We start from the raw sequence: 14001 nt of genomic DNA, 5'->3' as shown, positions 1-14001 counted from the left end.
CCTACTTAGACAAGGACTATTTTATGTACCAGTTGAAATGATCGAGCTTGGTTGTTTTTAAACATATCTTGCCCTTGGCGATATTATACTGCGACGATAATATTTATGTAGTTTCAATCATTTTGAAGAAAATGATTTACGCGTGCCCTTTTTGATGGTGGAGATGATCTATGCCACCAAATTTCAAGTTCCGGCTTTACGGATGTAAAGGATCTCATGTTAGTTAATATAAATGCATGCCCACGATGTGGAAGATGATGTGGATGTTGAGGAGGTTACACGGCACCGTATAATTTTAGTTAAATGGATATATGCTCACATATGTTTAAAAGTAGTGCAGCAACGGTTGTACGATCTCGTGCTATAAAGCCTCGGCACATGTAACATGTGTTGTAGTATAAAGAGGAAAGTATTGAACCATTATAAGTGATCTTGTTCCGCTAAAAACTCAAGAAACACCAATTAAAGTGACACGCTAGTGTTTGTGCGACATACACAGATGTAGGAGTGTCGGGTTAGGTGTTACAGCGGTGGCGTGACTAAATGGGCCACAACCCCATTTATAATAATAGGCAAGAAGGTTAGAAGGTATATCTCTATGCATGACCACTGAGAATTTCCAACAGGTACCCTCGTGTTTTGTTGTATAGTAACACGAGTTTATAAGCGCGACTAAAGGCGTGACTTAGGATGGTGCTCACCAGAGATGGCGTGAGCCAGGAAGGTATCCGTCAGAGATGGTGGGAGTGAACGAGAAAGTCCGCCGAAGTGGCGGGTAGAATGAATGCTCCCGCCAGCGGCGTGGGTGGATGAAAAACGACCGCCTGAGTTGCGGGATGGATAAAAGTATTCGCTAAGGTGACGGAATGGATAAAAATGTTCGCCGGGAGTAACGTGGTGAACCAAAGCATCCGCCATAGGTGGCGAAGTGATTAAGTAATCGGGCAAAAGCAGCGCAGGTGGATAAAAACGTCCGTTGGAAACGTTCCGGGGAGAATAAAAGCTTCCGCCGGTGGTGGCGGGTTAAATAGAAGCTTCCGCCGATAGCGGCGGGGGCAAGAACGACCTCGCATCCCAATCGGTAAGGTGTCTAAGAGTGTGCTGGTTAAACTGCGAATCTCGCTGGAGAGTGCCATATAGTAAGGCGTTTTGTGTTTCAACCAATGCTTGAGAGGGGATTATCAGGCCAAAATGGCAAAAGAAGTGTGCGCTAGGAATGGGGCAGCAAAGGGAGTCATCGCCGGGGTTGGCGTAATCATGAAAATTGTCCACTGCTGATTGTGGTGGTGTGGATAAAAGATTACGCCTGAGTTTGGCGCGTTGAAGAAAATCGTCTGCTAGAGGTGGCGCGACCAAGAAAGCTGTCCGCCCGGGGTGATGCGACGAATAAAGTTGTCCGCTAGAAGTGGCAAGACGAAAAAAGTTGTCCGTCAGGGGTGGCGAGACGAGTAAAGTTGTCCGCCGGAGGTGGCGCGACCAAGAAAGTTGTCCGCCCGAGGTGGCGCGACGAAGAAAAGTTGTAGTCTGCCTATTTGAAAAAGGAATAGTCTTATCGTGGCCACGTCTGGGGTCTGACAAAGATGTTCTTGCCATCGTATATGAGTTTCGCGTAGCCGGAGCCCTTTTTAGGAAAGAATACAAGCGGTAATCTTGGTCACTTTGCACTAGAGGTTTCGCAATGCTTGCGATCTGGTATCTACCTCCGGAAAGGTCATAAGTTGTTTTCGCGCTTCATCGACGTCCTCATTCTTAAGTAATTAGAATGTGATTCATTAGAACACATTTATATGACACTTTGTCAATGTGAAAAATCGCTAATTAATATGTGTATGTATATACGCAAACGCGCATGCACATACGCTATGTGTTAGAGTAAGGTGGTGACAGAACGGTCAGAACCATCTAAATGAGGACACACGTGTGCAGAAGATCTTCAAGCATAGTTTTCTTTTCATAATAACTCGAAAGGGGTGAGTATATTTTAGCATTAAACTTGCGTTATGCCTTGAAGTCAACATTGTATAGGTGCGTATGTTTTTCCAACATTCAACACTTAGATTGAGAATGCATTTAATTACATCTGACATCGTGTATGCGTATATGCATCATGAATTGCACAATCTATGTTAATATTTCACTTCTAGTTACAAGGTTGATCTTAAATATATGATCAAACGTATGAGTTTTGGGAAGAAAATAGCATACCCAGTTCTTGATTGGTTGATTTTTAGAGAGGGTGGTGCGCCTAGCTCGAACCTGCAAGTTTGATTATTCTGTGGGGGTTTGTTTGCTCCGCTGTGACATCGTACACCACATGTGGAGTAGTCCGCCATGTTGAGAGATTTCCGCTCTGGGAAGTTTGCAAATGGCATGGGGCGCGACTTTTGGTTAGATGATTTCGTATCAAATTAACCTTCCGCTAGACGTAGCGTGAACTGCTGGGTCATATATGAATGCGGCACGACCCAGAACATCGTATGGCGGTCCCTGGGGGTGGTGTGACTAAGAACATCGGACGCCGGAAATGGCGTGACCATTCCACTCATGCGTTATATAGCAATCAACAATCGAGATAAGACCACAAGGTTGTCAATGCATAACCTCGCGTGTGCCCAAAAGTCAAAAGTTCTCTCTGAAAAAGTGAAAACGAACACTATATACACATATACGGGTTGTATGCTGAGTAGGATACATTGTACGTTCTTAACCACACAGCATAAAATCAAGGTGTAAGCCTGGCACCCAAAAAGTTATCGACATTACGCATCGTCCTCCCAAAAAAATGTCAAAAATAGAGTGTTGTCCATCCGCGAATAAGGGCCATGTAATTAATACTTTTAGCACAATGACGACGCAAATGACACGCGATGACTGGCGGCGCGAAGGCCGGTGTCGAGGTAAAGAAATCGAACGCCCGAGGCGTCGTGAACAAGAAAATTTTTTGTTAGAGGCTGTGTGGTAAAGAAATTGAACGCCAAGGGTGCCACGACTTAGGATGTCCTCCACCGGAGGTGGCGTGAACAGGAAAGTCTTCCGCCTGAGGCGGCGTGGTAAAGAAACTGATCGCCGGACGTGGCGCAAACAAGGATGTCATCCGCCGGAGGTGGCGTGCCCACCGGAAGTGGAGGAGTTTATAGTGCGTGTGCACTTGGGTGAAACTTTAAGGAAATTTATTGAGAAGAAGACTGGTCTTTCAATAAAGTGTGTATAGTTCCATATGTCACAGTTACTATACCAAGATATAACAACTAATAAAAGATGAAATATTCGATGCATCTCTATGTTGTTTTCCACAATTTAGAATGTGTACATCAGCATCTCATATATTATATTAGTGTTTTAATTTATTCTTACTTTTTGCTAAAAAGTCAGATTCATGTGCATAGATCCAGAATTTTTCAAATCCATGGTTTTTCATACTAGAAACCATAGGGTTTAAATCTGAAATATAGATGGTTAGGATAGACCTAACAACATCATCATAACAACACGTGTTACTTGGAAGTTTTAGCATAACAAATTGTGCACCCGATTCGAAGAGGTTGGGATGCAGTAATCGTCTCGGTTAACCTCGGGATTCCAAACCGGCAAAGAATAAAAAGACAAATCTAGAGATTACCTTGAGAAAAACGAGGCGTGGTCCGTTGACGGTCCCACGGATGGCGCCAATGAAGAAGCAAGTCCCGAGCGGGTTGGTACTTCTACGGTGATGGATACGAATATGGCCACACCTCGCCTTCTTCACTTCATCCTAGACCTGTAAATAATAAGAGAGAAACGTGGGCAATTGTAGAGACGACCGGTAGAGGAAGAATCCCCTATTTCCAGCTACAAAGTGTTGCCCTATATCTCATGCCCTAATGAGGAGGTTGAGACCTCCTTATATAGGAGATATGGGAAAACCCCAACCTCAATGGGTCAGGCCCAGTTAGGGGTTGTCTCTACGAGCCCACAGCCTAGTGTAGTATAAACTACAATACGCTGGGCTTCGCGGATTAGTACACAATAATAATAATAATAATAATAATAATAATAATAATAATAATAATAATAATAATAATATATAATTAATATAAAAGTGATAAATAACAGAAAAGTCCGACCATTCGGGTCGGGTCTAGTACCATACCTCGTCAACACCCCTACCGGCTACCGCCCTTAGTGTTTGGTAAACAGAAAATCACGGGTCTTTGTATGTGTTGTCTTCCTTTCGCTAAAAGATTGTCACTTCTTGCAAACTATTCTCTTTCTTTGTGAAAAGTTATTCCTTCCGTTGAAAAAGCTTTTCTTTTTGTGTTCACAAGTATTCTTTCATTTATTACTTTATTTCATTTTGTCCTACAAATACCAAAAAAAAAAAGTAAGGTTAAAATATATTATTTTTTCATATGTCACAATTCAGCCATTAAATCAAATACAAAATCAAAATTTTAGACTTGACTTGTAAGAATCAATTTTCATGATTACATACAAAACCATGGAACCCATCCTTTCTCATTTTCATCTAAACTAAAAATAGTAAGAAGGTTTGAATATTATACTCAATGTTTTAAAAAAAAACTAGTTTTTAAGTCATACCGGGTTGAACTCTAAAATTGTTCAACTGGTTAAATTGGGTTGTATCGGGCGGTTGAACCAGGTTAGTAGTTAACCATATAAATTCCATAAAATACAAATTCATCTAAAAAAATCAAATTTCAACTTGGATTTATGTAACTGATCATAGTTTTATCTAAAAACAACTATTTTTATTGTAAATTGTTAAACATTTTAAGAATATTTTTATTAGTTATAAACAAAATTGCATTGTACGAGGTGAGTAACAGTTTCAACAACGATGAAATATTGGTGTTTTCTACAAAATATAGCTCCGGTTTCTTCCTTTTTTCAATCTTTTAGTTAAGAGGGTGTTTAGGATTGAGTTTAGAAATAACTTGTAAATTTATTATTTTTTTAAAAAGCTAATAAGTTAAAAAAGTATTTGGTAATAACAAAAGTCCCTTTTATTTTGACTTTTTTGAATAGGAGTAAAAAAAAAAGTTATTCAAAAGCCACAAATCTGGTTTTTTAAATGGATTTTGGCTTTTTGAACATAAAATTAATAATTTAACACTGTCATTTAAAATAGCAATCAAACATGGAAATTTACCATATCCTTTTGGGTTATTTTATTTTTTTCCATAACAAAAGCTAATTCAAACATTTTTTTAAGGGGAACTAATAATCACACATGGTAAAATCTTATTCCCACATAGTGTATACGGGCCATATAAGATTATACGACCCGTATAGATAACATTCTTCAGATTGTTTTCCAGTTCCTTCCAATTTTCCACCCCTTTGAAGATAAGATAACAAAACCAAACTTGAACCCCTCTTGTTTCTTTTCCGCGCTATTTAGACACGGGCAATAACCCCGAACTTCTCTAGCGAAGTAGCTAAATCCAAGGGTTTGCAGCCCTCTGGGATGCTAGCCACTAAGAATTTGACCACCGGCACTCCTCCACCTGCTCCATCTCCATTCGTACGTTCTTCTTTTTGTCTTCTCCTTCCGATGAACTTTTCAAATTCCCCTCCCTTCTCTCCATTATAGTTACGAGTTATCTATTAAATCATTCTCCAACATAAAGGTTCCATTTCACAATAAAGGTTTATTTGGTGTGTTCTTTTATACAAACCATCTTTTACATCATTCTCCAACATAAAGGTTCCCATTTCACAATAAATGTTTATTTGGTGTGTTCTTTTATAAAAAACCAAAATTTAAGATGCCTAATTATCATATTATGATCTGTCACCAATTACACAAAAAACAATGAATCTTTGTCACCAATAAATGGAGTTGAAGCTATATGAGTCATGTTATCGTCATGTGAGTATCAAGCCAACACCCAAATCACCGCATCACATATCACGTCATCATATTTCCCTTAATATCATTTAATAAGTTTTGCCTTTAAAAATAAGTTTTGTATTGCTTGATAATTCAAGAACTTTTGTTGTATTATAAAAGTAGGTTTTTACCTGAGATTGCTTCTCGGGCTCGAGAAAATTACGTTAATTAAAAACTATTTTTAGTTAATACATAATTAATATCATACAAAAAGTATTACGTATTAACAAATTTTTGGGACGTGAAACAAATATGCATACTGGAGTATCTCGTTACATGAAGCGTACCAACAAATTTTTGGGACCACTTGCTAGCCATTGTCAACAAACAGCCTCAATTTCATATATGAACCTATGAATAACGGTTTTAGCAAAATTACTTTTTTCTTGTTTCAAAATGATAAGTGATCCAGAATATAAATATGCATTAAAGTTTGGCAGATATATATAATACCTTTCCCATGAAGAGGCTAGGGTATAGTCATCAAAATGTTCAAACTGCATGGTAATAAACAATCAAGTAATGGTTAGGTCCTGTATCTACTCTGGGTGATATTCTTCTTTCAAAGGGACAACTACTAATTACTTGTATTTTCAGCTTGATACTGGAAACACTACTGACTTTCTTCGTTAAATATATTGAGTAAATAAAATGCATTCCTCTTTAGGTAGCAATTATACAATTTTTTATGTTAAAAATTGGCCAGTTTCATTACCAATGTAGCTAATTTTTGTTGTAAATGGTTAATGTAAATTGTAAAACAAAGGTTGTAAAAAGGTAGCAATTAGCAATCATCTGTACCTCTTCTTCTTCCTCTGAATTGTCTTCCACCTTATGCAGCTTTCACTTAAATTATCACAAACCATAACCTCTTCAAAATGAAAATTAATAGAATAAAGCTTAATGTCATCAGGCAGCTATATTCCTAATGGTTCAAGAGCCTCTATACCAAAGTCTCTTGCATATTTAGGCCCAACCTTCACCAACATGTGAATCACATACACAAAACATAAGAACCTTGCTTCTATTTCTATTTGAAGTACTTTGATTGTTTGACTGAAAGATGATAAAGGTTACCATGATCTGAACGGTTTGATAGATTCTGCTTCCTTTATTAAACCTGCAGTCTCAGAGCAATCAGCAGCTTCTCTGGAGGCCATGGGGCCCTCATCTCTAAGAAACAGACCTAGATTATACCAAGCCGAAGAGTGCATCCTATCGACCCGTAACACCTTCTTCAAGAAAAGGTGATGAGAATTATTAAAATAAAATTGATATAAACACTTGAATAGCTGAAAGTAAGCAATAACACAAAAGTAGACCAGAATTACTACGATGGTTGAATAACGACACAAGTTGCTGGATTGCCCTCTTTTTTCATGTAGCTTTTAGTACATGCAATTTTGAAGTTGACTTCATGAGATACAAAATATCATGATGTTTCAGCCCAAAGGCTGATACCCTGGGTCATTGTGAGGCAGTCTCCATGGCATCCTTGTACACCCCTGTCTTTCTTGGACAATGCAATAGACTGCTTCCATCTACCAACTTTCTTGTAAATATATGTCGCCACACGCCTCATTTCAAGGAGCTCGTGTTTCTCGATCTGCATCAGCATTAGAAAAGCACGCCATCAGAATTCATTATAACCGGAAAGAAGTTACTCACTGATATAAACTCTTACCTTTTGTGCAAGACCAATCTGGTCAAAGTTGGCATGCACATCAATAGATTCATTCAATCTATCATAGTCTTCATCCTCAACATATATTTCATTCAATGCCTCATTTACAGCAAATACATTGTTGCTCTGAACTGCAACTATATATGGTTTCGCAAGAGGAAGCTGGCCCGCCTGTAATTCGTTAAGTCAACCACTCAGTACCAGAAGACAGAAGAATCTGATCTAAAAGTTTTTGGAGTTGTGCACAAACCTTTCGCATAATATCGACCACACGTGTATGGTCAACACATAGAGCAAGAACATTGAGAACATCATTGATAAGATCCGGATGCTCTTGCAAGTAGAAATGAACAACTTTATAATAAAGCTCAACATTTGCCACTTTAACAACAATATCTTTCAACAGCATATGATCCCAAGCGTCAGGAGAATGATTCATGACGGTCGATATCATTCTCTACTTTGATAGTACTCGCTTACTTCTTCCATATCATCCACCTACAAATTTTAAAGACAACTTCAGACATGAATTCAGAATTCTAAAATTATCCAAAAAAAAATGCTTCAAAGAAATGTTTGACGAAAGTCAAACAACTGTTGTTAAAACACTTTTGGGTTAAAACAGTGTTTGAAACCACTGTTGGGTTAAAACAGTGTTTTGAAACCACTTTTGGGTTAACAGTGGTTGAAACCACTGTTGGGTTAAAACAGTGTTTTGAAACCACTTTTGGGTTAAAACAGTGGTTTCAAACACTGTTTTAAACCAACAGTGGTTTTAAACACTGTTAACCCAAAAGTGGTTTCAAAACACTATTTTAACAACACTGTTTTAACCCAACAGTGGTTTCAAACAACGTTTTAACCGAAAAGTGGTTTCAACATTGTTTTAACCCAAAAGTGGTTTCAACACTGTTTTAACCCAAAAGTGGTTTCAACACACTGTTTTAACCCAAAACAGTGGTTCCACTTTTTCTTCAAAAAACAGTGTTTTAACCCAACAGTGCTTTCAAACATCTGTTGACTTATCAACGACTATTGAAGATGGTTTTATTATGCAGGACTTTATAAAAGAATCAAAATACATTAAAGAGCGTACCTGACTGGGAATTTCATCGACAGAAGAAATGTCAAACAGTTTCCTCATTGTATCAGGATCCGTAGTGCTTCCGATATATATCAAAGTATGTACTTTTAAAGAATGAACATGAATTCGATTAGGTTAGATACATAAACTTTTCGTAGTCATGATTACCTTATTTTAGGTCTTAACTTTTATCGGTTATAAAGACAAATTACCATTAATTATCTGACCCGACCTGACTCGAACTCATCAATACAGACAAATTACCATTAATTATCTGACCCGACCCGACCTAACTTTAGCAAAGTACTTACCCTTTTACCTTAACAAATTAGTCAATGGAAGCAATTAAACCAACCATTCCGGGCATTGGCCTCATGTGCAGCTCTCGTTCATTATCAATCACCTATAAAACCAAACAACGAAGAGAACATGTACAGTAAAGTTATCATAAACTGCCTAAAATAATAAGAAAATGATCTACCTGTATTTGTCTATTCTTGATCATTGATTTATTTGTTCTTTCACGGCACATTCTACAACAGCAACTTGTAGCTTGGACAGCAGAGTATCAAAACGCGTGGAAGACAAACCTTTTGGCCAGGAGTTCAGCAATCTGAGCAGTAATCCGAGCATATTGAACTTTGAGAACCTGTCCTAACACCATATCTCATATGAAATGCAGATTATAAACTAACTAAAGCAACCAATATCTCATATGAAATGCAGATTATAAACTAACTAACCATAATCAGCCAGCTAAACCTAAAAAACACAACACCATTTATGTGTGTATGAGTGTATCCCTACTTAGGAAACTAAATTACACAGCTCAAGTTGTAATCAGTTTTCATATAGCAACTCGTTATCTGATTATCCAAATCTCACTATTTTGGCCCTAAATGAACAAAAAAATCATACTCTAGATCGGTTTACCCAAACACACAATATTCACTATGCTAATTCAACTCACAGTAAGTTAAACTGTTAAACACACGTCCAAAGATGACTGATGAAACAATGGTTAACCGGGCGGGGTTAACACACTGGTCTCGTCAAGAAGGGTTAATCCCTTCCTCTCGAGGATCGCTGGCTGGATCACCGGTGGTTGATCTCCTACACAAGGAAACAAGCCGTGACTCGTAACAAGGAGGATGGGGTGGGGGGTGCTCCTTGTTACCACTCTCCGGCGTGAGAATCAGTAGTTTGCTTAGGAAGCAAAGTAAGATAGTAGTAGTAGTGAGAGAGTTGTGAAGAGATACCTCAAACCTGGTTTGGGGTTGGTATTTATAGCCGAGGAGTGAAGGAGGAGGATGATGGATGGACTGACGACATGCTGCACCTTTGCAGGTGTGTCAGGCTTGTCGGTTGTGGAGGTTACGCCACGTCAGTCCATTGCTTACGTAGCTCTGACAGGTAACTGCCATTGGTGCCACTTGCACTGTGGTGTTAGTCCCACTTGTTGAGTGCGTAGGATGCGGATGCGGTGCAAGCCGCATCGCTGCATGCGGTAACGTCTGAGGTTACCGTGTCTCCTACTTGTGATCAAGAAATACGCGAGATGCGGTGCTGGCCGCATCGTCGTCCGCGGAGACTATTTGCCTGCATCCCTTGTCATGACGAAAATGCCCATATGGTGCGGTGCCAGCCGCACTGTTATGTTCATCTTCTTCTATGCCTAAGGTAAGGCTTTCTTGTATTGATAGAAGTGTTCACTGGACGCGGTGCGAGGCCGCATCGCTGTGAATACTTCCGTTTTCATACACCAGATGTGATGCTATGTCGCATCACTCTACCGTTCTCATGTTCCATGTAAGTCCTCCTTCGTTACTAGATAGATTGAATTCAACCCTTGTGTCGACGCGTTCTCGCGTGGGCACAAGTAGGTTGTTAGCTGGTGGGGGTTTTGATAAGGGTAATGGTCACTCGCGGTCGATGCTGTCGCGAGATCTGGGACCATACCCCTTCAAGTCCCCCAGTCTAGTGTTGCTGCCACATACAAGTTGTGTGTGGGAGGAGTACTGGACTATGGTGTTTGGAAGGTAGTTTGGAGTCTGGAGAAGATCCTAGACCATGTGGATGGTCTTTTCTGTATGTAAATCAAGCTGGAGGTCTGGAAGGGTCATCTGACGCGTCTTCCGTACCGGTGAAGGAATTTCGTCTGATGCGAAATTCTCAGCCGTTTTATGTCACCAGGTGGGTTGCCACCTGTTGTTGTGCCGAAGGTCTCTTGGAGACTTTGTTAGTAATGCTGCACAAACTTCGAACCAACCTCTGAGATGGTGGTTTGAAGGTATGCACAAGCTTTCAACCTCTGAGAGATGGTCTTGTCTTCAAACCACTTGTTGACGTGGTGCATGAAGAAGAAAAGAAACTTTGGATCAATCTCTGAGATCGGGATCAAAAGTAGTTGATGCTTGTAAGTGCTTTGCTCAAGCTCTATGTTCAGCATCTAGCCATGAGATGACGATCCCTTTTTTGTTGGGTTTTCGTGTTCGTCGTCATAGCTCTCTAGTAACCGCACGTCCTTTGCGGTTACCTCGTTGCGTCATTGTTGGCCATGTTTGGTCGAACAATGTAGATTCGTACTATGGGTAAATGAACATGGTCATAGGCAAGGGTATGCCCACCATTGTTTATTCTATGCAGCCCATAGGCGGGCAAACAAAGTCATAAGCAGACTTGTTACCACTGTTCGGACGCTTGTTGTTCGACATGGGCTTGTTTAGAGCGTTTATCTGCGTTCGTTTTGGAGCCACTTACCTTCCCGCTCCAATACCGAGTTTGCCTTGAAGTAGCTTCGCTCGGTGATGTGGAGTGAGGTTGGCTCTTCCGTAGCAACCAGTCTGCGGAAGCTATGGTTATGTCCGTAGCTCCTCGTGAGTGTCTGCGGTTTTGCATTACCATATTCGCTCGAAGCGGGTGTGTTGCTCGGATGTAGCTCTTGAAGGTTCAGGAGTCAGGGTTGCTGATGTGCGCGCGCGTACATTCCCTTCCTTCTTTATGTTAAAGAAGGTGTTCATGTACCCTCTGCGGTTGTGAACCGGACAGGAGGGATTTGAAGCTTGAAGAGAATGAAGGCGATGCGGTTTACCTGTGTCTGAGATGCGGTTCAGTCCAAAGAACAACACTGGTTCTGAGCATCTGACACACCTGAACGGGCTCGTGTGTGTCATGTCCGCATATTCCACGTGTGCTCGTGGGTAGTGCGGATAGGTATTATACCCCCTTATAGTATAGAGATATATATTTCTACCTATTTTTAGGGGTATGTTAAAAAACGACATGCGGTATGGGTTATGGTGCGGTATACCAGAGAAACCGCATGCCGCTTATCATTGGATAATGTAGTCGCTTTTTGTTGCATACGTGGCTGATCTCACGTGTGAGTTGGTGGAAGTTGGTGAGATCTTCCTGGCATGTGCTGAAATGAATGGACGTTTGCACTGCCCGAGGCATTAAATGCACTGTAGCAAAGAGTGTAAACGTCTCTTGTGTCAGGTGCGTGGGCAGCCACGCGCGCGTGATAACCGTCAGCGAAAACGTCGCTTGACACGTGGTGTCGCGCGATTCGTTCTTTTTGAACGTGATGATTCGTTTTCTCCCTCCGCATTAATTGCGATGGGTATATAAGGGGAAATCGTTCGTAGTTTCCCCTCACTTGTTCGAAATTTCAAAAATTTGCCGGTGAGAGAAAACTTGTTCTTTGTCTTCTCCGACGATATTTCTTGAAGTTCCGGTGAGGTTTTTAGTTTTTCCACTCACGTTCTTTTATTTCCTCGATATACCTGATGGCTGAACCATCAAGTCCACACAATGTGGAGGGTGAAAACCCTGAACAGCCAGTAGTGGTGGAGGAAGAAGAAGAGGGAGCCGCCGGTGGTGGTTTACCGGCGTTAAAGTGGACCAGGAAGAGCTTTGATCGTCTGCTTCTTGATGTCCAAATGCCCCCTGAATATGGGGCTTGCTACCCATCGGAGGGTGACACTGGTGCCGACGCTCCGGCCGGTTACGTGACCATGTGGGCGGACTTTTTTGGTGACTGCAATCTCCGGTTACCTTTGACCGTTTTTGTTGTCGAGGTTTTGGAGTGGTACAAGGTCCACATTTCTCAAGTGAGTCCCTTTGGTATGATCCGGATTCGAAATGTCGAATTCACCTTTCGTGCTCTTGGTATAGAGCCTACCGTTGGAGATTTCCGACGGTTTTATCAACTGACGGTGTCCTTGGGGTTCTTTTCTTTCCGTCAGCGAGAGGGTAGTCCCAAGCTGATGACTCCTCCCAAGGGGTTGACGATGTGGAAAAAGAAGTTCTTCTACATCAAGGCTGCTGCCATTGTTGCAAAGATGACGTTTCGGAACGTGACCGAGACGATCATAGCAGAGACCATTGGGGTCCCTAGTGTGAAGACGGTGGAGTGGTTTCCGCAGTTGCAGACCATTGAGTCTGTGAAGTTGACCAACACCCAGTTGTGGGTGTTGCGCATGATGTTGACAAGGAGGAATAAGAGGTCGAAGCCCGTGGTGCGGGAGAAAAGTGGTGGTACGTACTTTTCATTTGTTTAACTTTCTTATCCTTGTATGCGTTACTGACTTGTGCGTTTGTTATCAGAGGACGCTCCCGTATGGAGGATGTTTGCCCCGGATTTCCAGGGTCAGGTGGAAAAAATTGTTTGTGCGGATGGCGAGGAGGAGTTTAATGTTATCATTCGAGATAACTTCCGGGTGCCTACTGAAGCCGCATTAGCAGTTGAGTTGCCGCGGGGCAAAGGTATGTTTAGGAATCCTTTATTCTTGTGATAATAATAATGGTTGCACTGACTCACCTCTTGCATGGTTTTCATGCAGGTGATCTTGGGGCCTTAGGGGACCCTGATGCGAAGGGTGTGCCTAAGAGGCAGACGGTGAAAGGCGTGCGCTTTCGCCAAAAGAAAATATCGGAGGTCCCTGTTGTGCCTCATTTGGTACCGCAGGCGGCATGTATCTCTCACTCTTCTTTTCGTAGATACTTGGATTATGTGATAGTATCTGACACCCTTGAGGGTTTGGGTATAGCTGCGGGCTCGCAGTCTGGTGCTGGGAAAAGGCCAGTAGAAGAGACGGCTGCTGGTGCCGGTGGACCGAAACGTCGGAGGTTGCAGTCTAAGAGGACTGTACCGACATCGAAGAAACCTGCAGTTACTGTTGGTAAGTTTTGTTTAGCTGGTCTCAAGTGTTATGTATAACTTGTTTTGACAGCTATTTGACTTTGTTTTTGCAGAGCCTCAAGATGAAGATTTTTCTATCTTTGATGCTCCAGAGTCACCCCCTCGTGCCACGGGTGCGGGTGCGAATGAGGTACCCT

The 14001-nt window shown here is 41.3% G+C and overlaps 2 protein-coding genes across 2 annotated transcripts; one reads left to right on the top strand and one right to left on the bottom strand.

Moving 5' to 3' along the window:
- Window positions 1–7325: 7325 nt before the first annotated feature.
- On the bottom strand, window positions 7326–9037 carry LOC118483968 (clathrin heavy chain 1-like). Its single transcript, XM_035979790.1, has 4 exons — window positions 8899–9037; window positions 7828–8019; window positions 7578–7748; window positions 7326–7499 (listed from the first exon to the last, which is right to left on the bottom strand). Exons 2-4 carry the CDS (start codon window positions 8014–8016, stop codon window positions 7326–7328), a joined length of 534 nt encoding a protein of 177 aa, XP_035835683.1. The 5' UTR covers window positions 8017–8019; window positions 8899–9037.
- Window positions 9038–12322: 3285 nt separating this feature from the next.
- On the top strand, window positions 12323–13917 carry LOC118483883. The gene is made up of 3 exons (XM_035979598.1): window positions 12323–13200; window positions 13270–13428; window positions 13506–13917. Exons 1-3 carry the CDS (start codon window positions 12450–12452, stop codon window positions 13880–13882), a joined length of 1287 nt encoding a protein of 428 aa, XP_035835491.1. The 5' UTR covers window positions 12323–12449; the 3' UTR covers window positions 13883–13917.
- The last annotated feature ends 84 nt before the right edge of the window (window positions 13918–14001 follow it).

This window comes from Helianthus annuus, chromosome 11 (assembly GCF_002127325.2).
Source record: "Helianthus annuus cultivar XRQ/B chromosome 11, HanXRQr2.0-SUNRISE, whole genome shotgun sequence".
Taxonomy (NCBI): Eukaryota; Viridiplantae; Streptophyta; class Magnoliopsida; order Asterales; family Asteraceae; genus Helianthus; species Helianthus annuus.
Note: the sequence above shows the minus strand (reverse complement) of the source record. Positions and strands in the feature narration are given on the sequence as shown.